At 43.0% G+C, this 25,578-nt stretch overlaps 1 protein-coding gene across 2 annotated transcripts; it reads left to right on the top strand.

Annotated features, from left to right (window-relative positions):
* The first annotated feature begins 1,364 nt into the window (after positions 1-1,364).
* On the top strand, positions 1,365-24,631 carry qsox1 (quiescin Q6 sulfhydryl oxidase 1). 2 transcript variants are annotated; one of them, XM_026157937.1, is made up of 13 exons: positions 1,365-1,944; positions 2,767-2,867; positions 4,679-4,727; positions 5,043-5,145; positions 6,374-6,464; positions 6,591-6,736; positions 8,956-9,090; positions 9,173-9,302; positions 15,598-15,720; positions 17,143-17,278; positions 18,305-18,481; positions 22,947-23,108; positions 23,446-24,631. In XM_026157937.1, exons 1-13 carry the CDS (start codon positions 1,659-1,661, stop codon positions 24,270-24,272), a joined length of 2,466 nt encoding a protein of 821 aa, XP_026013722.1. In that variant the 5' UTR covers positions 1,365-1,658; the 3' UTR covers positions 24,273-24,631. The 2 variants fall into 2 exon arrangements, with proteins under 2 accessions (XP_026013722.1, XP_026013721.1); XM_026157936.1 differs by having other exon boundaries at positions 9,173-9,329.
* Positions 24,632-25,578: the final 947 nt, after the last annotated feature.

Genomic DNA, 25,578 nt, shown 5'->3' with positions numbered 1-25,578 from the left:
TTTCAATTTTAATTTAGGGTGTGCAGAAGTAGCTCCCACATGTTACAGTGCTGACGGCAGGATAACAAATCTCTCTGTAATGTTCGACTGTGCGACCAAACAGAGGTGTTGATGTTTGTTTGTCACATTGTTTTAGGGCGCAGTCGTGAGGCTATTGTTGCAAAGCTATCTGCAAATTAGCAGAAGAGCTGGAGATCCATCTCACTGCATCAGTGAATCGTTTTCATTTAAAAGAAAAAAAGACTCCTTCAACATAAAACCAACCAAGTTTGGGAAAATGAAGATTGTGTTTTTAATAACTTTACCATATTCACTGAAGTCCCATCCCTAAAGTTACAGGCCTCCAAAACACGCAGGGCTGTGTTGAAGATCGTGGCCTTTGCTTTTCCAGCATAATGAGCAGGGCTGAAAAACACATTTAGGCTTCGTCTAAAAACTGCAAATGAATCAACTTTATATCAACCCAAGTGACACCAGCACCAGAGTTTGTTTTTTTCCCCCAATTGCTGGGTATCAGTTTTATTGGATTTATCACAGTTTCAATAAAACTGCACTTTCCCCCCTAAATTAGAGTCACCTGCAACCTAAACACGGATACCATCCATGTTTTATCTGTTTTCTTAAATTCACTGAAAACAACTCACAAAGTGTGTCCTGGGTAACTTTAAAGGCTCTTTTCACCGTGTAGGATACAAGTCTGGTCAAAACAAGCATACAACAAGGTCTCCTTTTTTAACATAGTTTGATTCTTAGTTGTGTTTCCTTCTGTGTCAAAGTAAGTTTCTAATATAGTCATACCTGAACAGTCAAATGCAGCTTATTCTGTGAAATGGTCTTCACTTTCATTTCTCCAAGTAATGAATTGTTTTGCACACACCTGTAAATTGTCTCCAGCTCCCCCTACATGGAAGTCTGTTTTTTGTTGTGGGTGAGTTTTGCACAGGTTTACTTCTGTTTCTGCTCCCATTCATTGTTGATTTCATAACTTTGTAGTCTTTGTGAGTCTATGAAGGTGGCCCCTCCCTGAGCCTGGTTCTGCCGGAGGTTTCTTCCTGTTAAAAGGGAGTTTTTCCTTCCCACCGTTGCCAATGCTTCCTCAAAGAGTGTTTTTTTTTTTTTTTATTGTTAGGGATCTTTCTTCATTAGTCTAGTGTGTTTGCGTTATAGATAAAAAGCTGGAAATAAACTGAATATTGTGTCTCTGTGGCTGTTCTGTTAAAGGACACCTGCCCTCAAAATGCAAAACTCTGTCTCGTCACAAAATTGTATCTTCTGCAGAAAACCACAAACTAAACACGTAAAACTAAACGTGTGCTCGGACGCGTATTACTTCGCAGTTAAAGTCTGTACAGCCATTAAATGACATTTCCTGTGTAGAGTCGTGTCCTGCACGTGACTTTAAATCGTCATGAATTAATAGTTTCATCTTATTCTAGCGTGCGTTTAAAGTGACGACAAATGGGCGATCGTGCGGAGTTGCGCTGTTTGTATGGCACTTTTGGTTTGCACGGCAGGGGGAGGACCCACGAAGCCCGGTGGGCATAAAAAAGCAGAGGCAGAAAAAGTTGTGACAAGTTTTGTGACAGCGGAGTGAGTGTGTGCGCTCAGAGAGACGACTCGGAGCTCCAGCAGCAGCAGCAGCAGCTCGGAGGGGGAAGATGGCGCGGCGCTCCGGCCGTGCCACGTCTCGGTGTGAAGAAATACAAACACATCCCAGAAAGATGGCAACATCTGCGGTTTGGTTGTGCTTGTGCCTCCTTTTTCCGTCCGCGGAGGCCGGACTGTACACGGCTTCGGACCAGATCGTGTTGTTAACTCAGGAAAATGTGGAGTCTATTTTGATCAACTCCACAGCTGCTATGATCGTGGAGTTTTACGCTTCGTGGTGCGGACACTGTGTCGCCTTTTCTCCGACGTACAAAGCCCTGGCCAGAGACATTAAAGGTGTGTACAGAGCAGCAGCAACATTTGAAAGCTTTCAGTCATTCTGACTCTCGTTGTGTTCACTTCCAGCTTTGCACAGCTGGTCTTGTTCGCTGCCTTAAAAAGAAACTTCTGCTAAACATTTTAAGGATAAAAAAAATCTATAATTTAGTCTTTTTAAATATTTCCCGAGTTTCATCTCTGCGCGGAAATGATGAGAACACCAAGCTGCACTTTCCATCTGTTAATTAGAGCATGAGATCTAATGGAAGTGTTTTTATTTTGCTCGCTGCTCTCACGTCCTCTCCAACTCAGAGCTGCTCCTGCAGCCGCTGCCAACGAAAATCTCACAGAAGCATCCGAGCAAATATAATTAGGATGATGGTTAAGGACGAAGTTTCTGATGATGGCTGGGGCCCAACACAGTCACAGGGTATTTCAGTCCAGTGCTTTCACTCGCAGTCCACAGTGGCATCCATGGCTTGGCATGCTATCAAACGGCCTGCCTTGGAGGGATTAGGAATGCTCGCAATGTAATGATTTTACACTGGGAGCAGCACCGGATGAGCCTTGGACCTCTGTCCGGTGTGTGGACTCCCACGATCCTGCTCGTGAAGCAAAGTTTCTAAAATGAATATCAAAGGAAAATGCTGCTCACCTGTAGCAGCTGACAGTTTGCTTATAGTTAGAAGTTTTTATCCTAAAAGCCGTACCTTCTATATTGATTCATGGATCGAGACTAATTCGGGGCCCCATCCAGTGCTGATGGACTGTACACAGCAAAGTAGACTGTAAATAAATATTTACTATGGGTCTGTCTCCCTCTGTTTGATGTCTGTTCAGAGTGGAAGCCGGCTGTGGATCTGGCAGCTGTAGACTGCGCTGATCAGGAGAACAGGGAGGTCTGCAAAACCTACAAAGTCCGAGGGTACCCCACAATAAAGGTCGTATGCTATATATGAACTGTCTGCATGGCTGTTTCTTCCTTTATGATGAGTGTTGTGTGGAAATTCACTCTTTCCACTAAAGCTGCTGATTATATGAAAAAGAGGCTGAATTAGGCATCCAAAAACAGTGGCTCACTGTCTTGTCACAGCAGGAAAGTCTCATGTTCGGACCCCCTGAGTGGCAGGATGTTTCTGTGTGGTTCGCTTGTTTTTACCCCTCTTTGCTCCTGCAGGTTTTCTCAGGAGAACCTGACTCCCATAGTTCCCTTGACTAAGCTTAGAGCTGTAGTTGGTCTCCAGGTGCTGCACCACAGCACGCTGACAATGAGTTGGAGTTAAGATCCTTACAGTGATCCACAAAGGAGAACATAAAGAAAGTAAACAACTTAGTTCTCCGAATAAATTAAATCACAATTATTCAGACATAAGAAAGTTGGAAAGAAATTGAAAAGGCAGTTTGTTGTTAACTCCTCAGTTTCACATGGTTGGGCATTGATATGGCTTTTATGTAACAGTTTGCATGTAGGGTGACCAAAGCCCCCCCTTAGATTTGAGCACACAGCATTTCTACCCCTCGTTCCCACCCCCTGTCCCACATACTGAGGCCATGTCCCACATTTAGATTTTGTTCTAGTTTTCAAAAGTAAACACTGTCAAATAGACTCTTTACCAAGTCTGGCTTTTATTCAGTAGCTACAACGAAAGCACGAGAGACCATCATCAGACTGTCACTGTTTCACTGCTCGTGCTGAAGTCACAGGTGTGCATATTTCACTAGAAGAGGCTGGAAACTTTCACAGAGGAAAAAGACATGCTGTTAAAATAAAGGCTGACACAACCTACAACTGTTACTCAGTGTTTTTGTCTTTCCCCCTCTCTATTCTATTTTCAGTTTTGCACTGGGGAAATAATGACGTGTCAGTGTACGAGCATACAAAAGCAGATGATTATCAGACACAGGGTAAAAAAAAAAAAAAAAAGTAGCACATGACTGTTAGAAAACTATCACAGAAACTGCAAATTGTGTTATACAAACATACTCGTTGTCCTACATTCAGCTTGTTGGGATCTGCTCGCCGTGTTTGCATTAATGAATCCTGTTTAGAAATGAGTCCAGCACATTCCCCCGTGCAGGTGTGGCACATGGAGATGGATCCCATGAAGGTCCATGCTTTTCCTTCTCAGCTCTTCCAGCAGTGATGCAAAGATTTGATCATATTCTGCAGATGATGGTTAAACCTTTGCATGAGTAACGGTCCCATTTTTTTACTCTTTGAATCAAACGCTGTTATATTCACGGGTCCTGTTCTAGATTTTAATCCTGTTGTAATTATGCATATTTGTTTAAGGCAGTATGAAAACAGTGTGTATATAAAAACAAACAATACTTTGTGTAGTTTGTCCTTTAGTAGTCTCAACATCAAGGAGTCATTTTGAAAACGTTATTCTTGTATTAGCTGCAGTATCTCGTCAGTCTGCCACATGCAACGTTTGCATGATCAACAGCCACATCGCAGAAATTCAAACATCTGCACTCATACTTGATTAGTCAGCAGAGTGTGTTCAAGCTCACGCATCAAAAGCCAATAAAACAAAGAGCTCCTTCTGTTTTGAACTTGCACTGGAGCTTTAACATCTGCTACTCATTTTAACCAGGAAGAGGTCAAGAGGAGGGCTGCCCCCCCCCATCAGATATTACAGAACATGACTTTGCTTCACTCGTAGCTGTGAGGCCCGTCTGATCACATCTCACTTCTCTCTCTCGTCTTTTCTTAACTGAGACCTCCCTCTTTGTTTTCTCTTCTCAGTTCTTCCATGCCTACTCCAAGCCTGATTATGAAGGACTGCCTTTTAGAGGTATTACACACAGAGAGGACACTCACCGAGCCTTCAGCTTGTTTTCTTGGAAACACCACCATAAGTTGTCTTGTGTAGTCATGGTGTTATTTCAATATGCTTAACCCTCAAACTTCCTCCTTTGTTTCTAATTATTTTGTCTTGGTTTAGCTCAAACGTGTTCTATATCCACTGTGCATCATTTATTTCACCAACCTAAGAGTACAGTTACCTGTTTTGGACTCGTTTGTATTGATGTTTTGGTAAATACGGATTTGTGTCAGTTTAAGATCATCTGTAATAAAATCTTTGCATTTTTGATTTATTTATTTTTAGAGTTTAGCCGTAATGTTCAAGACCTCCGTCACAAGATCTTAGACAAACTGGAAACCCACGGTGAACCCTGGCCCCCTGCCTGCCCCCCACTGGAGCCCACCAGGTAAACACACGAGCAGAAACACTAGTTTCTATAAACTTATTTTTATCAGCAGTTTTACAGTTGCAGTCTTATCGTCTGTTCAATCATCACTCACGACTGAAGCCAGCTGATGTATCTGCAGTAACTCCTACACAGTTAGGGGTTCGAGGGTTCTCATCTAATATGATATTATGATGTCTCTGTGTTGCCTAGCAACCACCTACCAAGGGGCTTAAACGACCAGCTGAAGGAATTAATGCGCATATAGCAACTTATAAAAGATTCTTATAACTTTAATTTTACAACAATAACATCCACAAAATGTATTTCCACACGTCCCATACTTTTACAAGCATACAAAACATGTTTCCACAAAACGGGTTCTATTTCAATATTTTTCGCTCTTCTTTTGCAGTTCCTGTTACCCTGCCTTCATAAAATAACTTGTTTTGAATTCGTTTCTGTCCTCTTACTCGATTGTGTATGCACCTAAAATTGAGCCTTTCCAGTATCTGTCATGTTCCCAGTGTATTTTATTTATTTATTTTTTTTGTTGTTGAACTTAATTCATATCTTCAACTTTCTGTGGATTTTGTAGTTTTGTTTGCAGAATTGTTCCTATAAGCAAAAAAAAAAAAAAAAGAACTGTTCACTTTAAATTTAAATAAGGGGTTAAAAAAGTTGATTTCTAAAGTTTATGACAAATTCAGTTTGACTCAGAAGACTCCCCATTAGCTCATTATTACTACATGGCCGCCCTGGTGCCTACGCATGGCACACACGCATACAGTATACAGACATGTGAACTAAAGCACACATAGTTCAGCAGGGGAAGGCCCAGGAAGTCTTTCTCTTTGGGTTTAAAGTGAAAGCGTCATGTTAGAGCAGAAATTCAGAAATGCAGTTGGTTTTTTTGTTTGGGGTTTTTTAAGCAAAAAAAGAATTTTTTTAAATTTATTTTTTCACAGGTGGAGACGATTTTGTTGTAAAGTTTTAGTATTTTAGGTGGAGGCAGAGAAATGACAGAAAGGTGGTGTTTTTGTTTGTGTTTTTCATTTAGTTTATTTTTACATTCTTGAAAAGCATGTAACACATTAAACACACGCAAACCATTCTGCACCCTAAATACTGTTATTATGACCTTTAGACACATAATGATTCACTTTTATTTATTTATCTTTGCTGATTTTTAAAAAGTCAGATGTGGGTCTCTCCCTCTCCCTCTCCCCCCCCCCCCCCCTCCCCCCAGCCAAATGGAGGTCGACGTCTTCTTTGAGACGAACGATGTCAAACACCTGGCTCTCATCTTTGAAGATGCCACGTCGTACGTTGGCCGAGAGGTAACACGTCGGAGATGTGACTGAAACGCTCGCAGTGTTTGTTGTCAAACGGCGGCGTATTAACATTAAATAGGTCTGTGTTATGAAACATGGCGAGGTAAAGTGTGTGTGTGTTTTGTACGTTAGGTGACCCTGGACCTGTTACAGTTTGACAGCATTGCGGTGCGCAGGGTCCTGAACACTGAGGAAAGCCTGGTGACCAAACTGGGCGTCACAGAGTTTCCATCCTGTTACCTTTATTATCCTGGAGGCAACTTCACCAGACTCAGAGTGTGAGAGTCTTTACAGTATCTACTGCATGTCAAACTGCTTTTGAAAAAGTGACAAAATAAAGTTTATAAACACATTTTTCTAGTATAAGGAAAATGTAAGGGCGTTCAGCACGCTCTATAATAATACTGATGATCTTATGGAAAAAAATCAAAATATTTGAAACAACCCACACACTCCTTATCTAATGTTTTTACTCAGTTTGTCTAATCAACCTTGTTATTCACGGATTTCCTTGATTTTTCTGACTGATATTTGTTATTGTTCATTATTTGGTGACCTTGTTGTTTCCGTATAAACTCTTGGACATCGTGAGAATCGGCCAGAAAGTGAAAACATCTCTGTGGGTGGGCAGAACTTTGGACTGTACAGCACAAACATAAAAGGGCAGTTACAGGTCTTTGTACGACGTGTCCTTCATGCGCTTTGGCCTCGCTGTGCAGTTACTAGAGGAGAATACAGGTGAGAAAAGAGGGTAGCAGTGAGCACCAGTGCAGTGAGCACCAGTGCAGGCTCGCGGGCGCAGTTTCCACCAGTTTAGCACCACTATAAAACCGACCACACTATGTAAACACATAAGTGGAGGCAGCCAGCTAAAATGTGACAGTAACCTTGGCTAAGCACTAACAGAACGTAAGAAAGTCTAAGGCTCCAGTAGAAATGTCTGTTTCTCAGTCCAACACAGTTGCTCCTTGCCCAAAGCAATGAAACGTGAAACAGGCGCACAAAACGTAAAAATCTGATTTCTGCATTATTATAATGAGGCCGTTCTTTTTGAATGGCTGAGCTGAGGCAGTGAGCCTGAGAGAAGCACATGCATTGCTCACGCTGGCTGTGGAAACATCTGCCAATATTGTGGAACTAGAAGGTCCGTGCCCTGCATGGATCTCCTACCTGTTTTCTTTCCTTTCAAACTGGGTCAGAGTTGCACAAACACCAAGTTTATTCCCCTTTGGTTGTCATTGTTCAACACGCGGCTGCACCGCTCTCTTCCGAAAAGCTTGGTAGTGTTCTCATTATCTGAACGCTATTCATGAGAATATTTTTAAACATCTGGCCTCTTAATGGGATCAGAGCATCAAAATCACTCCATTATTCACCATCATAAAGCGGCGCTGATCATTCCTCACCCTGCAAATTCATCTGCTGTTTATGCCTCTTTGTTTGGCTGTTTCAATAACTTGGCATGCAAAGAGGACTCTTTTTAGTTGACAAATGCAAAGAGGAAATGATTTATTGCTGTTTTATTTATTCACCCTCCATCTCTCCCCTTTCCAGCCCCCCTCATCTCCATCACTGTACAGAAGGGAGGTTTTTTAATTTCTTGCATGAAAACAATGCCATTGCTTTTCTGGCTTCACCTGCCAAACAAGCCCCAGCCACACACGGCGACAGATGGCCTCCCATCATCGCTGAATGTCTGATTGATCCTGGGAGAGCACAGTGGTGTGCGCCTGTGTTTGCGTGTCTGCGCGCGAGCGTGCGGGTGGCGTCTCACATCCTTCATGCATGTAATGTGTGCTGGTCCCAGGTGAATGCATTCCCCCTCAGTTCACCCTGATGCCTGCCTGCCTGCCTGCTGGCCCTGGGGATCGCTGGATGAATGGCTTCCCCTCCACATCTGTACACTCCCACACACACGCAGGTGTAATTGAGTCCCAGGCTGGTGTGAGTAAGCGTTGGCCCCGAGTATCCATCCTCCTTATTACCATCCTGTTCAAGTTTTACGATGCTCTCGCTCGCTCTTTCTCCCTCTCTCGTTCCCCCTCCCTCTCTCTCCGTCCGTGACAAGGAGAGAAGGAAAATGAGGGGAGGATGTGAGGGATGGAGGGTGGTGAGCGCTTTAGTGGTTGTGGTTGCAGGGTTATCACATGCCTAAATGATCAGCCATACCTCTCTCTCCTACTTACCCTGGCACCATCTGCCTAGTATTTAAAATGCATTCCCGTAAGTGTGTAAAATATACGGCCGTGAAAAATACAGGTCGTAAAAAGGGTTTTATGGCGTTGGACTGCTGAGACAAAAGATTGAAACTGAAATAAAAAACGAAACAGAAAACTGCTTTTTGAGGTTCGCTGCAGATATGGACACGTTAATGTTACTCAGGTTAGATTGTTGCATTTCTCAGTGTGCACGTCTCTGCACAGATGCACTTTCACACTGAAAACATCCTGTATTAACCTGTGTAAGTGATGGCCTCACTTCTCCCTTTCTCCCACAGTGACATTGAGGCTCGTGCCTTCTACTCTTATGCCCTCCAGAGGCTACCGGGGGTGGTGCGGTCAGGGAAGCCTCCACCAGTCTCCACCGAACTCCTTAAAAACAACACAGAGGATCCCTGGAGACCGTTCGACAAGTATGAATGAGACACAACATCCACAAACATCTTTACTGACTCATATTTCGCCTTGATGTGATTGTTTGCTTTTTGCACTCAGGTTCAGGGTGTATATGGCAGACCTGGAGTCAACGCTGCACTACTCCCTGCGCGTTGAGCTGGGTGCTCAGTCTGTTTTCCAAGGGCGGGCACTGACTTCTCTCAAGGCTTACATCTCTGTCTTGGCCAAGGTACACTTAGCAGAACTTTCAGACACAGCAAGTACAAAAAACAGCAGATTTGTATTTTTTAAAGCAGTTTGCTCCTCGTTGTCTGACTGGATTTGTTATCTTGACGTATACTGACTACTGAAAACTGTTGTGGTCAGAAAAGCATTAAAAACTGTTTGTTTCTAGATATTGATAAACTATTGATAAACTAAATAAACTAAAAATAATCAATTTTAGCAAATCTGCTGAACATGAACTTGCTTCACCAGGCAATGTTGTAGCTCAAGTCCTGCAGTTGCAGCAGGTCACCACTAGGTGGAGATTGAGACAGCAGAATGTGGGTTAAAGCTGCAGATTTGAGTTTTACTGTTCCAGCGTTTGGCTTTTGTTTTCCTTTGCATACGTTATTAACTTTGGTCTCCGTCACTTTGTTACAGTTATATCCTGTTGTGCGTGCTGTTGTTTGTATGCGCACTCATAAACACACAAACGTGTCAGAAAGCCGGAGTGAATGGCACCGACTAGAGCAGAAGTCCAAAGACTCTGGTGGGCATTGATGGTGCCTCTCAGGGTGCTTGCTGCCCACAGGCTCATGCTGTCTTCCTGCTTGTGGTTTCACACAAGCATTTCTGCAAATATTTGTGACCATGCCAGTCTTGTGGGTGCGTGCGAGTGATGTTTGTCTCTCATTGTCATTTGTTACCCTTTCCTCCTTTTTGTTGTTGTTGTTTTTCCAAAATATTTCAGTGTCTCCACTCTTTTTACCGCCCTGCCTTTGGCTGCATTCTTACACCTCTATTTGCTAAATCCTTTCTGTGTGAAGTGAGCCAGCCAGGCAAACATGTTGTGATGATGAGGCCTGACCTGCTATCCTGCTCCTGTTGGCTACAGACCAGCCTGTTTCACTGCCCTAGTCCGCCACCAATCTCTCTGATTATATCTCGCTCTCTAGGGAGGCATCGTAGAGAGCCATCTCCGTCAGTGTGTGTGTGGCAGAGCACTGTGGCCTCCTATTAGCTCCAGTTTGTTTAGTGAATAGCAGCAGGTCCCAGTGGTATTTTTAGCATGCCCCCACCCCTTACCAGAATGGAGCGGCAGCCCAGCGGGGCTTTGTGTTGCTGAGGAGGGCGTCATTGTTACAGCCGACCGCCACTCGACGGCCCTTATTGACATTTGACTGAGAGGTCTCGCTGCATGGTGAGAATGCTTTAAGCCAGACTCGACTCGCTGTTAGTCGTGGTTTGTGAGACCGGGTTGGACACGAGCGCAGGAAATGCCTGCAGGTCATGTTTACAGTGCAGCCAGCTGGATAATCTTTGACTCGCTTTTTGATTCGTCTAAAATCGCTCACTTTCAAACTGTTCTCTGCACCTTATTATTAAAGCGCTACGTTTAAAACGAAACACAAAAACACCTGAGCGCCACGTGTGAGTCATGTGATTAGAGTGAAAGTGACTCACGATGGCCTGACCTTTAATGTCAGTGTTATTTCACTCTGCTGTCATGCTCCTTAATCATGACTCTTTAATGTGAGCTGAACCACACAGTGAGTGGAAAGCTCCATGCACAGGCTCACGTGTGCCTACAAGTAAGGCTTTCAGTATTAATTTAATCAGCATATTCATTTGTCATTCTTCTGCGTATCCAGTTAATTGTCTAAAAAGTCTGAAAATTATAGTTTTAAGTGATTCTAATGATTGTTTTTCATCAACTAAGACAAGAAAACCAATAAATATATAAAACTGACTCTTATTAGACAAATAACTGTGTCCTGAGCCTCCTGAGCGTCGTCTTTCCTGGATTCGTTTTTTTAATTAGTCTGCTTTGTCAAAGAATCACACTTCCATGAATTCTTTCTTCTCCATAATCATACAATCATCACATCTCTGTGCCACATGTTGTAGATGGCAGCGTTTTTGCACCCAGTCGTAATATTACTAGATTTACTATCTTGTCAGGCCGGAGCCGGATTTATGAATCCTCTACATGTATATGAGGATTAAAAAAGTGGATCTTGGGAAGCATGAGAGCATTACAGCGAGGTTTTTAAGGATTACACCTCTATCCTGCTTTTCTCGAAAGAAGCCCTTCAGCCCAGAGGGGACAAAGGGGCTGAGGAATAAAACAAAGAATTAAGAGGAGGGGTTTAGTTTAAAGGAACACAGACGTCTGCCTTCTCACGCCACGGCCCAGGACATAATGTGTAAAAGTGCCTCTGCTGCCAAGATTGCCTTGGCTTTTCTTAAAATTAGCTGTCCAGATAATTATGAATCATATTACAGATTTAATGAGCATTCCCTCAGAATTTGTCAATTCGCTTTGATGTATTTTGTGTGCGTGTGTGTGTGTGTGAGGATGAGGCTGCTGTTTTCTGGTTTCCACTCGGGCACGTGTCTGCAGTAGATTACCGAGGGCCTTCACCCCTGGCTTCCACCCCCGGCCTGGCCTGGTCTCCCCTGTTAGAGCCAACAGATGCCTCCCTCTCAGGACCCTCACCACAAGGAGCTTGCGGTTTCTCAAGTGCTGCTGATACTAATCGGATCAGGAATGACATATTGCCAGGGTGAATGGGATTGTCATGGTCCAACTGGGATGGGTGCAGGAGGGGGTGAAGTGTTTGTGCACATTGTGCAGATACAGCGACAGATACAGATGAAGATCTCTGGAGCAGAGAGATGCAGAGATCATAAAAGTAGTAGCAAAAGAAAATCAATAATCAGCAGGCGTCCCTCATTCAGAATTTCATCCATAAATGAATCATTTTAATCGTCCTGTCAGCTGAATGGTTTTATTTTGTTAATATATTGCCAGTATAATTTCTCCTGATGCCAGCCTACTGTTGCTGTGAAAAAGAAAAAGCACACAATGACATTTTAGTCTAATAATTAACACATTTTTTAAACAAGGAAACTTGTTAAATGCTGCGGTGTTGCCTGCATTACTTTAAGCAGCTGTTGGTGAAAACTGACTGATTGTGAACCAGGCAGGCAGGATGAAGCTTTATTTAGATCAATGTGAGCAAACCGAAACCGTCTGAGTCTCTTTTTTCTCCTTTTTAAATTTTCTTTTCACACGATTACCGAACCTGCACAGCTCATGAATAGGGCTGCTTGGTGATGCTGACCTAAACGCATTAGTGGAAAACATCTGCGTTTTCTCCTCTGGTTAAATTCATATGGCTGTTTAATGAGCTTTTCCAACCAGTTGGCATTCAGACCTCGGATCCACACCTAAACCTATTATCACTGTGCCTCCGGAGCAGCAAACAGCCTTTGTGCTGCTCTTCACATCCCAACTTTGTGTACGTGTGTATGGAGGCGGGGCTTGGTGAGTCGGTCGGGCCGCTCAAAGCTGTCAGGCTACAGGATTCATCTGGTTTCTTTATTTGTAATTATATATTTATAAGTCAGTCAAACCTGCGCATGATGTCAGCTTTTTATTTGAGCTGGAGATCTGAGTTTCATGAACACCAATAAATTACTTAACAAGTAACTCTGAAACTGCAGAAAACCCTCCGTTTACCTCTGTATACTCAGTCAACTTGTCTATTAATGGATTATGAAAAAAGTATAGTGGAAGGTTGTGCTCAGTTATTAGTGCTTTATGTAAGGGACACATGTGTTGGAGCAGGACTCTTAGCACATCACAGCAGGTCTGATGAAGTGGGAGTAACGCACAGATCAGTGTGTGTTTATATGCAGGCGTGTTCCCATGAACACATCCTCCCCTGCTTTGTTGTTCTTGCCTCGTATTGCTTCCAGAGGCCCAGTGCGTTCGTAAAAACGGGATAAGTTGTGGAAAAAAGCTTTACTTGCTGTGTCTGTTTCTGAGAAACGAGACGTTATCATAACCTATTCCAGAGAGAGGCTTAATGTAAGAATAGGAAGCACATTAAGCCAAAGTTTATTAAAGCGGTCTTGTCTGTCTGACAGTCACCGGGCAGACGTGTTTTCTGTGTGTGTCTTAAGGCTGTCATCACTGGTCTCAGACACCCATCAGCTGGATTTCCTCTCCCGCTTCGTTTACCCACTTTGCTAGTTACAGTGTCACGTTTCTTTACAGCTGTGCCTGTTGCCAAGGTGACGTGAGGAGTAAATGTACAACAGGAGAAAGCCCGAGTGAGGAACACCTAAGTGGTTGTTAGTGGCTTAGGAAATGGATCTTAATGAATGAAGAAGCTCAAGCTTGGCTTTTGTCACATTTACTGAAATTCTTTAAAGGTGCTGAGCAGGAACAAACCTTAAACCACAATCTTTTGTAAAATATTAGGAAACAAATGTTCTACCCGGGTGAAGACGTGCGTTTCGAAGAAGCCTCAAGACCCGTGTCGTCACATCTTCATCACTACATTATTTTTTCTTTCCGTAGCTTCTTTCTAAACCAGAGCTACAGGGTGTTTTTATAAGTAGACATGTAATAATTAAAGATGGTGTAAAAATGTTATCTTTAAAAAAGCCAAACTTCTTTTATTCTTTTTAAACAGAGATAAAAGTGGTTTGCTCTAAAAGTAAATCTAATCACTGAGGCTAAAACCACGACTGCGTGCTCCCCCTTTGTTTTAAACCTGGACATGTAGCAGCTCTCTGGGGGGTCTGGGGGCCGTACAGGGTGTTTGGAGATTTCAAGGTAATCAGCAAAAAACTAAATTTGACGTAAATGGGAAGCCCGCAGTGTTTTCCATCAAACTGCATCATTTAGGCATGCATGCAATGACTTCCAATAATCCTAATGATCTGGAGGTATTATTCAGAAGCGCTGCTCAGACCTTTGCAGGATTTCTACTGCTGGTTGAAACTGAGATGTTGATTTGAAAACATGTTTTGGCTGGTGAGTGGCTCTATCAGAAACATGTTCAGGAGTTGGGTTCTAATGAATCAGGCTGAATTGGATGTAATGGATACAAACAAATGTTTCATTTAAGATGGATTCTTCTGGCTCTAGTTTAAGTTGCATGTTTAGCTCATAACATGAATTAAATTAGTTGTAGAAACTTTGTGCAAGCAATTAAATTTCAGCTGGAATCATTATTGCATTAATGTAATCTACACTGCAGTCTAACAACACAAATGTAATTAGAGTGAGTGACATGCATGAAATGAGATTTCTGGTTCTCGAACTACATATACAGTGACAGCCTGAGTGAGGAGCAGAGATGGGCGGTAACGCGTTACTGTAATCGGATTACTTTTTTTCAACTAACGAGTAAAGTAAGGGATTACTATTGCAAAAACGGTAATTAGATTACCGTTACTTTCCCGTAGGAACACTGCGTTGCTGCGTTACTAAAACCGTGATTTTTTTATTTTTTTATTTTTTTTGGCGAGAACGTCTCATGACAGTGACGTAAGCGAGTGCGACGTTAGTCACAACAGCTGTGTGCAGATCAACAGTGGATCATATATCGAGTGCAGAGAGAGTATGAGCGTGCAGCGTTTAAAGCGTGGAAGTACTGACCTTACTTTGAGTTTGATTCCATAAAAAGTGACAAAAACATTAGTGTCCGCTGTGCGTGGGAAGAAAACTTCTTTTTACAGCGAAAAAACCCCTAAACTTCCAACAAGCACCGAGTAGCTACGACGTAATGGGAAACTCACAGAGAAACTCGCGGGTTCTTCCACTGACCGCGGCACACCTGCACCAGGGTAAACCTCCGCCTGCCCTACTCCTGCTTTACAGGTGAAAATAGAGCAACAGGACCGCTGAGTCTTTGACTTTATTTATTTTCTGCTGTGTTTTACTTGCATCTATTTGAAAGACTGAGTGTAAACACAAAAAATATTTTATTTTATGAGCTGGAATGTGCAGAAAATAGGTTTAAATGTTAAACTCATTTCTTCCAGTCAGAGAATGTTGCAGATAATTAAATCTTTGCTTGATGCATAAAGTTAAAAGATTAAAACTAATAAAACAAGTTTTAAAAAGAGACTTTTCCATTTGATTACATTTTGTATGATGGATTATGCAGAAAAAGTAGAATTGGGCTGAAAGATCTATCACTTTATCACCTACTCAGGTTGTAAATCGTGTTTTTAAAAAGTAACTAAGTAACTAATTACTTTTGAAAATAAGTAATCAGTAAAGTAACGGGATTACTTTTTGGGGGAAGTAATCAGTAATTAGTTACTGATTACTTTTTAAGTAACTTGACCAACACTGGTGATATGTCTCTTATTCCAGTAATGAATCGACGGATTCAAACCTGCAACTGTTCCCCAAAATGCCCTTCATTTTCTAGTCTGTTTACTGGAACTCAGTAGAGATGTTTTCCTTGTTTGTATTGCGAACCATGAATATGTTGTGCTTTGTTCTTCCTTAGTACTTCCCAGGCCGTCCTATAGTGACGAACCTGCTGAAGGATTTAAACTCCTGGCTACAGAAGCAGACTGGAGATCGCATTTCATACGAAGCATTTAAAGAAAAACTGGAAAATGATGCACAGGTGAGCTCTGACAGGGACAAATTATACATTATTATTATTATTATTATTATTATTAAAATGAATTTGGTGCATCCGAATCATTTGTAGTAACGTTGTTTATGTCTGTGGCGTTTACTGGTTTCAAAAATAGTTTGTAGTTTGCAGACTACATTTAGAAAGTACATAAATGCAAACAGAGCCAAAGCAGCCAATGGAAGGAAGGGAGAGGAGAGAGTAGCAGACAGATGAGCAGCTGCAGGGAGAACAGAGGGCAGGTCATCACAAAATACACCCAGACTGATGTCCGAGCGTCTGGCTGGGAGTAGCCTCGTCGTTCTGCTTAGCCACAAGGTCACTTGTCAGTCTGGACACTTAATCAGTTCAGAGGCAGCACAATAATTTGTCAAAGAAATGCCAAAATGGGCATAAAAATACATCTTAAAAAAAACCTTCTGTACAAGTTTAGGGGTAGAAAAATACTCTTAAAGATGAGCATCCAGATGTTGCCGTATCTGCTTTGCGCTTGTCTCTGTGCTAGCGCATGCAGCTGGAAATCTATGTGCTGTTGTCTTTGGAATGAAGCCCGCGTGCCTCCGGCGTACAGCCGCTCACAAATTGAAAGACTCACTTACTTACATCATTAGCTTTTAGCAGGCAAATCAATGGATCAATGAATCAATGGGAAGGTATGAATAGACTCCGCCTCGGAGGAAATGGACTCTGCACCAAATCTTTACTATTGACATCTGAGTAACCCTGTCAATCAAGCCAGTGATGGCAGTGCAGTGCAATGAGTGCAACGACTTTATGTCAGAGAAAATATGTTGTTGAATTCAACTGTGGCTCGTGGTTAGAGATGCAGATAGCTTCTGTTCATTAGTGGAGGGCTGAGCCATTAACCTGAGATTGACTTCTCATTGATCAGGAAACTCCACGCAGCTGCTTTCATTAAGTTGAACGGATCTCGAGATACTGGAGAGACTCTTTACTTTTAGAGTTTTGTCTCATTTAGAGGAAAAGCCTGGTGATACTTTCCAGCTTCTCTGAACACTAAGACACTTTCTTTCCTTTGAAGAATCATAAAATGGGTCTCCCTTTTGTTGAAAACCCCCCCACATTTCCTAAAAAGCTGAATAGCGTTTGCCAAGAAGCTCTAGTGACCACACGAGGTTAAGTAATCATTTGTTCAGGTCCGTTTTCATCTGCAGAGTCGGGCCTGTGCAGAGGTGTTTGCAGGGGTTTGTGCAGAGATGCAGCAGATCTCATGTTCACTGGAGTAAGAGGTCAGCGTGCAGGTTTATGATAAATTAGGCCTCCTGCTTTATTTTAAAACAACGAGAAAGAAAATGTGATTTCCTTTATTTAGCTTGTTTGTTTCCTGTCCTTACTTCACATTTACCGGTAATTTGATTTTTCTTCTGTTTTTCTTTTTGTTTCTCTCAGTCTCCAAACTCGACGCTGCCAGACGGCGTGAGGTGGGTGGGCTGCCAGGGTTCACAGCCCCACTTCAGACGTTATCCCTGTGGGGTGTGGACTCTCTTCCATGTTCTTACTGTTCAAGCTAACAGCAAAGGCTCAGGTACAAACACAGTTTGTGTTGCAATGAATTAAAAGGTCATTGAGAGGTCAAAAATGCAGTGGAAGACTGAGGATGAGAGAGCTTTGTAAACACATGAGCTCTGGTTTGGCCTTTTTCCTTCCCAACAGTGACCTGATCTGACAGAGATGAGTTAGTTTATATTTTTATTTTTAACAGTTCAAATTGAGCCTAATTGTTTGTGTGAAAAGGGATTATTGTAGATTAGTGGAATGTGAGTGGTTAATAAAAATAGGAGGCAGATGACCAGAGGCTCCGCTCCTGGCAGGGACGTTAATCTCCCTTCAGTACGCACAGAGACAGGCACACTCAGATACATCCACACCGAGGTTAATCCCCAGGTTTACAGACCATTATGTGACCTGCAGATGGACTGGCCAAAAATGGTGTCCATCTGGCCCACCGCAGACCACCACGGCTTAAAAGGCGCATGCATACACACTAACACACACTTCTGACTATCAGAGAAAACATCATTTATCCATATCTGCATACACCCGTACAGTATCAAAGGTGTGTTCCACAGGCCTATCGTTATTTTCATAAAGGGCTCAAAGCTCCTGTCCGTGCTCTCACCAGCTGATTGGTGAACATCTAAAGGATCTGCTAAGCTGAGGACAAAAGCAAACGGCTAAAGGGAAATATGTTTGCGGGCTGCTGGAGTCCTGAGACAACAGCCGGGCCACCATTCACATAGAGCGTTAACGGCCTTTAATCTCCAGATTGCATTATCCCATTCATCTCAATATGGGGGTTAACCCAGCTCTGGGTGACTCCTACGTAATCGTGGGAATCCAGCGGGTGCTGGATCCTCGCTGCCACTGGCACACCTTCAGGAGGTGCATGCTCAGGTGCGTTTCTGCAGCTGTGACCTCATTTAGATGTGCCTGTGATTGTGAGCGACTTTGGAGGAAATGACAGATTTAATAATTGCTACAGTAAAGTTGAATTTAAACGTATTGTAATGTATTTTAAAGGATTGTGCACTGCTCTGCTTTTCCCCTTCAGATCCTCAAGAGGTGCTGCGTGCGATGAGAAGCTACGTCCACAACTTCTTTGGCTGCAGGGAGTGTGCGGGACACTTTGAGAACATGGCAGCAGAGACTCTGGAGCAGGTGACATCACTGCCCACAGCAGTCTTGTGGTTGTGGTCCAGACACAACGTGGTCAACAACAGACTGGCAGGTAGGAGTTGGCTCGGTCATCTGTCGCTTCTTTGTAGAAGCTTCTTTTCCCTCTTTCAGCTCTCAAACTTTAATGATGTTAAAATGTCTCTGATCTTCTATCGTGGAACTAACTTAAACTAACATACAGTAACACGGCTTTAAATAAAAGTGTGAGTCACGCCAAAGCGAGCATGGTTTCACAAATATTAGATAAACTAACAGAAAGCCAAGTTGTATGAAACCCACAATTTAAAAAAAGATGAGAAATGCAGTCCAAGCCACCAGTGTTTAAACTGGTGACGTAATGTTTAAGAGATGTGTGTGAAAAACTGAAAAACCAGTTTATTTGTTTAAATATGGAGATGATAAAATGAAACGTTCAGGTGGTTTATCTGACAAACAAGCACATTTAAGATGTTGCACTTGTTGCATTATATTTGCATTTTTCATTACTGGACCACATGGATTAATCAGTGATTAAAAATAAATTGATGGTTTGTTGCTGCTTCTGCAATAATGTACGTTAGATCAAAGTAAGTCTCTTTTAAACTTTACTTTACTCCATCCCACTTTTCCCATCACATACTTGCCTCTTTCTTTGTGTGTGTGTGTGTGTGTGTGTGTGTGTGTGTGTGTGTGTGTGTGTGTGTGTGTGTGTGTGTGTGTGTGTGTGTCCAGTTAGTCTCTGTAATATGACTAAAAGAGGTTGAGGGGAGGAAGGATGGATCCTCAGATCAGACACCAGCTGTCACCACGTCTTAGCCCTCCAAGTATCATCTGCTTCCACCTCGCCCATTTTCTCCTGACCCCCCCCCCCCCCCCCCCGCCATCTCCCATTCTCTCACACCCAGTGTACCCCCACTGTTGTCTGAATGGCCCTTCCTCATTCATAATCCATGCCAGATTATGGTTTTATATTCTGCTTAATCAAGTAATATCTTTTACTGCTGCCTACAAATCAAATCCATATCTAATGTTGAACATAACTTTCTCTGTATTTCCAGGTTTGTCCGTCCTTCTCGGTTCAGCTTTCTAAATATAATCTTTTAGTTTTCGCTGTGCTCTGTCAGCAAATTCCTCTCTTCACATCAGGCACGAGTGCTAAACAGAGTGTCTCTCCTCCCTCTTCTGTGTTCCTGATTTTATTAGGCGTGGCGTGGTCATTAACAGCCTACTTTGTTAAATCACTGCCTTTTGTTTGTGTTTCTGTGACTGCCCCCTCTTCTATCTGAGGGACAGCTTGTGTCCTCAGCAGCAGAGGCCAGCAGTACACCGTCCCCGCGGCTCCTCAGACAGTTAAACACCATCTAACCTCCCCCTTCATGCATCCATCTTTCCTCTTCTGTAGCTTACACTCTTTCCACTCACCATCCCCTGGGACTCATATCCTCTGCTTGACAAGTAATAGTGCAGCATCCTCACAGGATGCGTCCCCCAGGAGCCGGCCTGCTTTGCGTACAATTCCCAGGGTAATGTGAGACAGCAGGTGGCAAACACCATGACACAAGCCACACACACTTCCTTTTTTTTCCTCCCCTTTTTCCTCTGTATGGGTTAAGTTGTCGCCGGGGGGGGGGGCACTGAGGTTAAATCGGGCGAATCAGGAGGGGAGAGCGAGGGAGGAGCCGAGGGTTTGGCAGCGTTTGCTGCAGTGAGTGGCGGCGTCTCCCCGAGGAAAGCGCGCTCCATCTACTCAACCCCTCCCCTCCTCTTTGCCTAAAGTGGAGCTCTTTAGCAGGCCTCCCCGCCCCTCCTTTCAGAAGCAGCCATGCATGAAAGAGCAGCTATTTGTAAAGCAGCCCAACAATTAATTTAGCTGGCAACAAAGAGGCCCCAGGGCCCTCGGCCTTCTTGCACGGGCAGAATTAAGACTGGTGGCAGCTCAGTCCTGTTGCTGCTTGTCAACAGCTGAGACTGATTCACATTTCTACAGATGGAAGAGCACTGCTGCTGCAGCGGCTCCAGCTGCCTCCTGGGATGTTTTTGTTGGTTGTGGATGGTTCCCCTAAAATTATATCGCACTTTTTTTTTAACAGTAAGATCAAATGGAGAAAAAAACAAACAACGAATGATGCATAAAAATGTTCCTGATTTATTAAAACCATCACTATTGCTTCTGTGTAGTTTCTGTTTTTGTTAACGCGTCGTTACCCGGACATTGTGCGAGCACAGCTACGTCCTTTATCTGAAACGTTGGTGTTTTCGCGTTTGCTTTTTCTTGGTCCACACAATCTATTCAAGATGCATCAATACTACTGAGGTTTGCTGTAAATGTGACCCTTTAAACAAAATCACAAGTGCATGTCAAATCAGAATCTGCTTGTTGTGCACGTCCCAGTAAACATAACGCACACACACACAGGACGACAGCTTGGTTAAATAGCATAAACTAACTCAAACATGCAGCTATTGCAAACAAATAAGCAAATAATAAATAAAAATGTCAAGTTAAACTTTTTCAGCAACATTTTCTTTTCCCAAAAATATTTGTCCAATAAAATCTTTCCAGGTAATGAGAGAATTTCATAATAAAAGTATAGATTGCATAAAAACTTTGCTATGAAATGATCTAAAATTAGCAAAAGTCAGAAAGTAGTTCCATAAAGAGCACGTGTCACCTGAATGAATCGGGCTACATGTTCACACTTTTCAATTAAAACAAGAAATATTGATATTTATTATCCAACCCCAGCAGAAACTCTGATATACAATAAACAATCCCTAAATGAGTTTTTCCTCTCCAATTATTTAAATAAGCATGAAATCTTGACTATTAGCCCCCTTCACTCACACCCCTGCACCCCATGCTGCTGGCATAGCATGTGTGGTTGCAGGATTATTGCTGAAGAAGCTAGTTTGACGTGCTGAACAATACATATTTATACCTGATGAATATGTATGCCTGGCAGTGATGACATCTCTGTGACGGGCTATTGTGGCAATCTGGATATGGCTACTGTGGCTAAAGTCACCCTGGCTGCAAACGTGGCGAGCTGATTAGACTAAGGAAGGAGATGCAAGGCATACTGGATGTATGTGCACGTGCACCCTCACCTGCTGAAATGTTTAAAAGCCCCCCTTCACTCTCACTCACACACAGCCACCCATTCAGCACACAGTAAAATTGATGTATCCTTTATGTAAAGTACTGTATGCAGAGTACAAACACCCATGCATATGACTGAGATTAATCTTGAGCAGTGGAGAGAAGGGGGAGTAGAGGTGGTGGTGGTGGTGCTGCAGGAGGATGTAAATTGACAGTCCTGTAAAGTGACAGACCTGCTGCTCTGCACCCCCCCCCCCCCCCCCCCCCCCCCGCCCTTCTTTTCTCCAACACAAACCAACACACACACTCAGACACACAATGGCCTGCTGGTGACAACAAGCAATTCATTACTAGATGCTGCCCTGTGTGTGGGTGTACGTGTCTTCTGCCAGTGTGTTTGCAAGCATACAAAGGCCGAGTGATGTGTGAGCGATGAGCGGCGTTGGTGGGCAGCGGCTACATAAAAGAAAACACGTTAAAGGAGAAAGTTTCTAATTCATTAGAAGGGCAGCTCCCCGCTGAGGCTGCTCTTGGTCTCATGTTCAATTTGGAGATTGGACTTTGCTTTCAAAGGGGTGTAAAGGGACAAGACAGGTGGTTCAGAGCACCAAGGTGCCTGAAAACAGGGTGGGTGTGTGTGTGTGAGTGGGCGGGTGGGTGCGCGTATGAGTGTGGATGCTGTCCACTTTGGCCACATCTATTATCTCACCATCCCTCCCACTGGGACATCCCAGAAGCCCATTGATCATTGTTAGACCCTGTCATACGAGCGCGCACACAAGTGCACACAAAAGTATCAATCCATAGATTACATGCACACACACCCAGACAGATGATTTACATATACACTCTTAAATACATACATACACATATGCATATAGGCACTTAGTTTTTACGAGCACTGTGACAAGATCAAATGGGTTCAGCGCAGATTGCATCCAGTCCTCAAAGCACTTACATCCTGCTGTCAGCGTGCACCAACAATAGAAGAAGCATCTGACTGGAAGTCGCTTCATCTGCCACAGACAGTCTCTGAGTTTGTTAGTGTGACTCTGAGGCTGTGAAAGAAGCCACTGAGACGGTCTGCATTTGTTTTTTAAAAATCTCTTGAATGCTTGAGTTCTGTCAGCAGTGTGAATACAGAAAAAGTCTGTTTTCATGGTAACATTGTAACGTTAACTGTAAGATTTCTCTTTGTTGTAAAAGGGATAAAAAGGATATCAGTAATAAAGTGTAGGACATCTTTCTGAATGAAATGGTCATAAATGTAGAAGGAAGATGTGAAGTTTACTTCTGAGGCCTCTGACAGTGAGGTGCATGTAACCTGCAGTGATAGTTGATCCTGATTTCCTGTCTGTTGTTGCACGTTTGATATTCTCCCAGTTACAAAGTGCTTAAAACTCCACTGTGCGATCTGCTCACCCTGTTTCTTTTGCAGGTGCTTTGAGTGAAGATCCTCAATTTCCAAAGATCCAGTGGCCTCCGCCCGACATGTGTTCAGCCTGCCATGCAGTAAAGGACAACGGGGAGCACACGTGGAACCTGACGGAGGTTCTCAAGTTCCTGTTGACCTACTTCTCCTCCGACAGAATCCTCACAGGTTTGACTGAAAACATTTTATGAACTTCAAGAACTTTACCAAACTGGGAGGTCAAAATTAGACTGATCCAAACATAAATTTAAAAAAAAATGTTGTACCTGTTCATCAATACCTGGATGCCTGTTACACATATATGAAGCAGCATTGTTTACTAATTGAATTTTTAATGCATTTAATAACTGACTGCTAAATTTCTAAGTGTAAACTAGTAACTGTGTATCTTAAGATTCTGAGAAGATTTGGTCCTAGATTCATAGAGTGTAATTTTTGGAAAGTTGGTGAAGGGAGAACCACGTATGTTTTATTTGTTTTGGGTTTGTTGCCCTTTTCCCATCAGACTACCTGGAGAGTGAAAGCCAGATTTTGGAAAAACAGAGGGAGAAACATGCCAGCCAGCAGGTCGTTCACATAGCTGAGAGACACGCAGAGAGAAGAGCCAGGGAGGCCTTGGACTTCAGAAAACATCCTCTGGAAACAGAACCCACTGAGCAGGAGGAAGAGGAAGAAAAAGGCGGGGAGGTGGAGGAAGAGGAAGAAGGCCCACAGGATGAAACGGCAACAGAGGAAGAAGAGGAAGATGAAGAGGATGGACTAGCAGGTGACATGGTAGGAAGATCGTCTGAGCCAACGCCTTGGGCCAAGCCTGAAATGGAGCTGGGTCGTGGCCGGCAGCAGGCTCGGAGGAGACCGAGCTTTGTGAGAATGAGGAGAGACCCGCAGGAGGACATTGTGGATCTCGACTCGTTTGTCAACCAGCACTACAAGGCCAAGGCGCTGCAGATGGCTACCTCCACCCGAGTCAAACGACGCAGCCTGCAGAGAAAGGAAGAGCAGGAGCCCGGGCCGGTGTTTGGGCTCGGCATGGAGCTGGGCGCAGGGTTGGGGATGGTGGGTCTGGAACCAGTGGATGCAGGCTTTGATCTGGATTTTGCGCGGCCAAGGAAGCGGCTGCAGAAGCGAGACGTGGCGGGCCAGTACTTTGGTCAGGAGGCTGAGCTGAGGCACAAGGGACGCTTGATGTCCGTGTTGACCATTGGCTTCTCGAAAGTGGACATCAGCTTGTGTGTCTTCCTTTATTTCCTGTCCTCCCTGTGTCTTCTGGTCATGTACCTTTTCTTCAAAAACCGCCTCAGACGACGGCGGCCTAAAATCTCCGTCCCCTGAGCCAACATGTGTGCTAATTTCACCTGAGTCATAACAAAGATTAACATTCATTTGGTTAATGTCTCCTAAGTTTGAGCGCACTGCACACAAATATAAAATGCTGCCCTCCATAACTGTCCAGTTAAATGTTACCTGCAGTGACACATTTTACTGTGAATTTCACTATTTTCTGTCCAACTACAGACGAGGAGAAGGGAAAGTTAGCAAGTTACTTTAAAAAAATCAGGACAGTCATGATTTTATTTTCCGTGCAGCCTGCAGGGAATTTCATTCTTTCCACACTGACTGTGGGAAAAATGTGTGTTTAGATGTATATTTACATGAAATAAAGGAAAATCAGTTTTTGTCACCACTTTAAACCCCAGTATGAGCTGAAATGTTTTCTGTAATCTGTGTGATATAGATACAGCGCTTAAAATGTATTAGATCACCTGTCATCAAAAACAAGAAAACACAAATGTTTTAGAAATGTGTCAAAAAGCTTGTTTATAGCTAACAGCTGTCATTTATTAGGCAAAATAAACTAAATTCACATTTTTAATCCCAAATTTGAGCCGACAGTGGACTCAGAGAGGAGTCAGAAATTAATCGGGTAAAGCATCAAACCACCAAAACATTTTTTTTTTTTCTGCAGGAATTCAAGCAAATAGCTTTAATTTGGTGTCTTGATTGGAAAATGTGCTTTATTATCTTATTATTGTATTTTTGTTTGTAAAATGGTAAATCTGAAAATTCACATGACAATGAGTTTATTTTCAGTTCATTTTTATTTATATAGCACCAAATCACAAGTCACTTCAAGGTGCTTGATATTATAAAGGTAAAGACTCTACAATAGTACAGAGAGAACCCCACCTATCAGATAAACCCCCTCTGAGCAGGCACATGGGTGACAGTGGGAAGGAAAAACTCCCCTTTAACAGGAACAAACCCCCAGGCAGAGCCTGGCTGAGAGAAGAGAGACTGACTGGGGGTGATGGGAGGAAGACTGGACCAATATCATTTTGATTCAAGAGCTTGCACAAACTGGCGGATTAACAGAAACACAGATGATTTTGGAAATGACTAATACTGTTAGTTATGGCATAAAGCTGTACTGGGTGGTCTAATAAGTTTCAGCTGTGTTTGGTTTTCTTTCACTTTTGGTGGATTTTTAAATTTACTGCTTTTGTTACTGTTTTCTGTCAGATTCCCTCCTTAACGGTGTTGTGTGGCTGAGAATTTAGTCACATTACGTTTGTTTTGGTTGCTTTTTCATTTCAGTCTCAATTTTGTGAATTTTAACGCACTAACGGTTAAATGAACT

Source organism: Astatotilapia calliptera, chromosome 23 (genome assembly GCF_900246225.1).
Source record: "Astatotilapia calliptera chromosome 23, fAstCal1.2, whole genome shotgun sequence".
NCBI lineage: Eukaryota > Metazoa > Chordata > Actinopteri > Cichliformes > Cichlidae > Astatotilapia > Astatotilapia calliptera.
This window is presented reverse-complemented; position numbering and strand designations above follow the sequence as displayed.

Coding starts and splice junctions, on each gene's coding strand:
- qsox1 (XM_026157936.1), top strand. CDS start 1,659: ATGGCGCGGCGCTCCGGCCGTGCCACGTCTCGGTGTGAAGAAATACAA. Junction 1,945..2,766: donor CCTGGCCAGAGACATTAAAG/GTGTGTACAGAG, acceptor ATGTCTGTTCAG/AGTGGAAGCCGGCTGTGGAT. Junction 6,465..6,590: donor CGTCGTACGTTGGCCGAGAG/GTAACACGTCGG, acceptor TTTGTACGTTAG/GTGACCCTGGACCTGTTACA.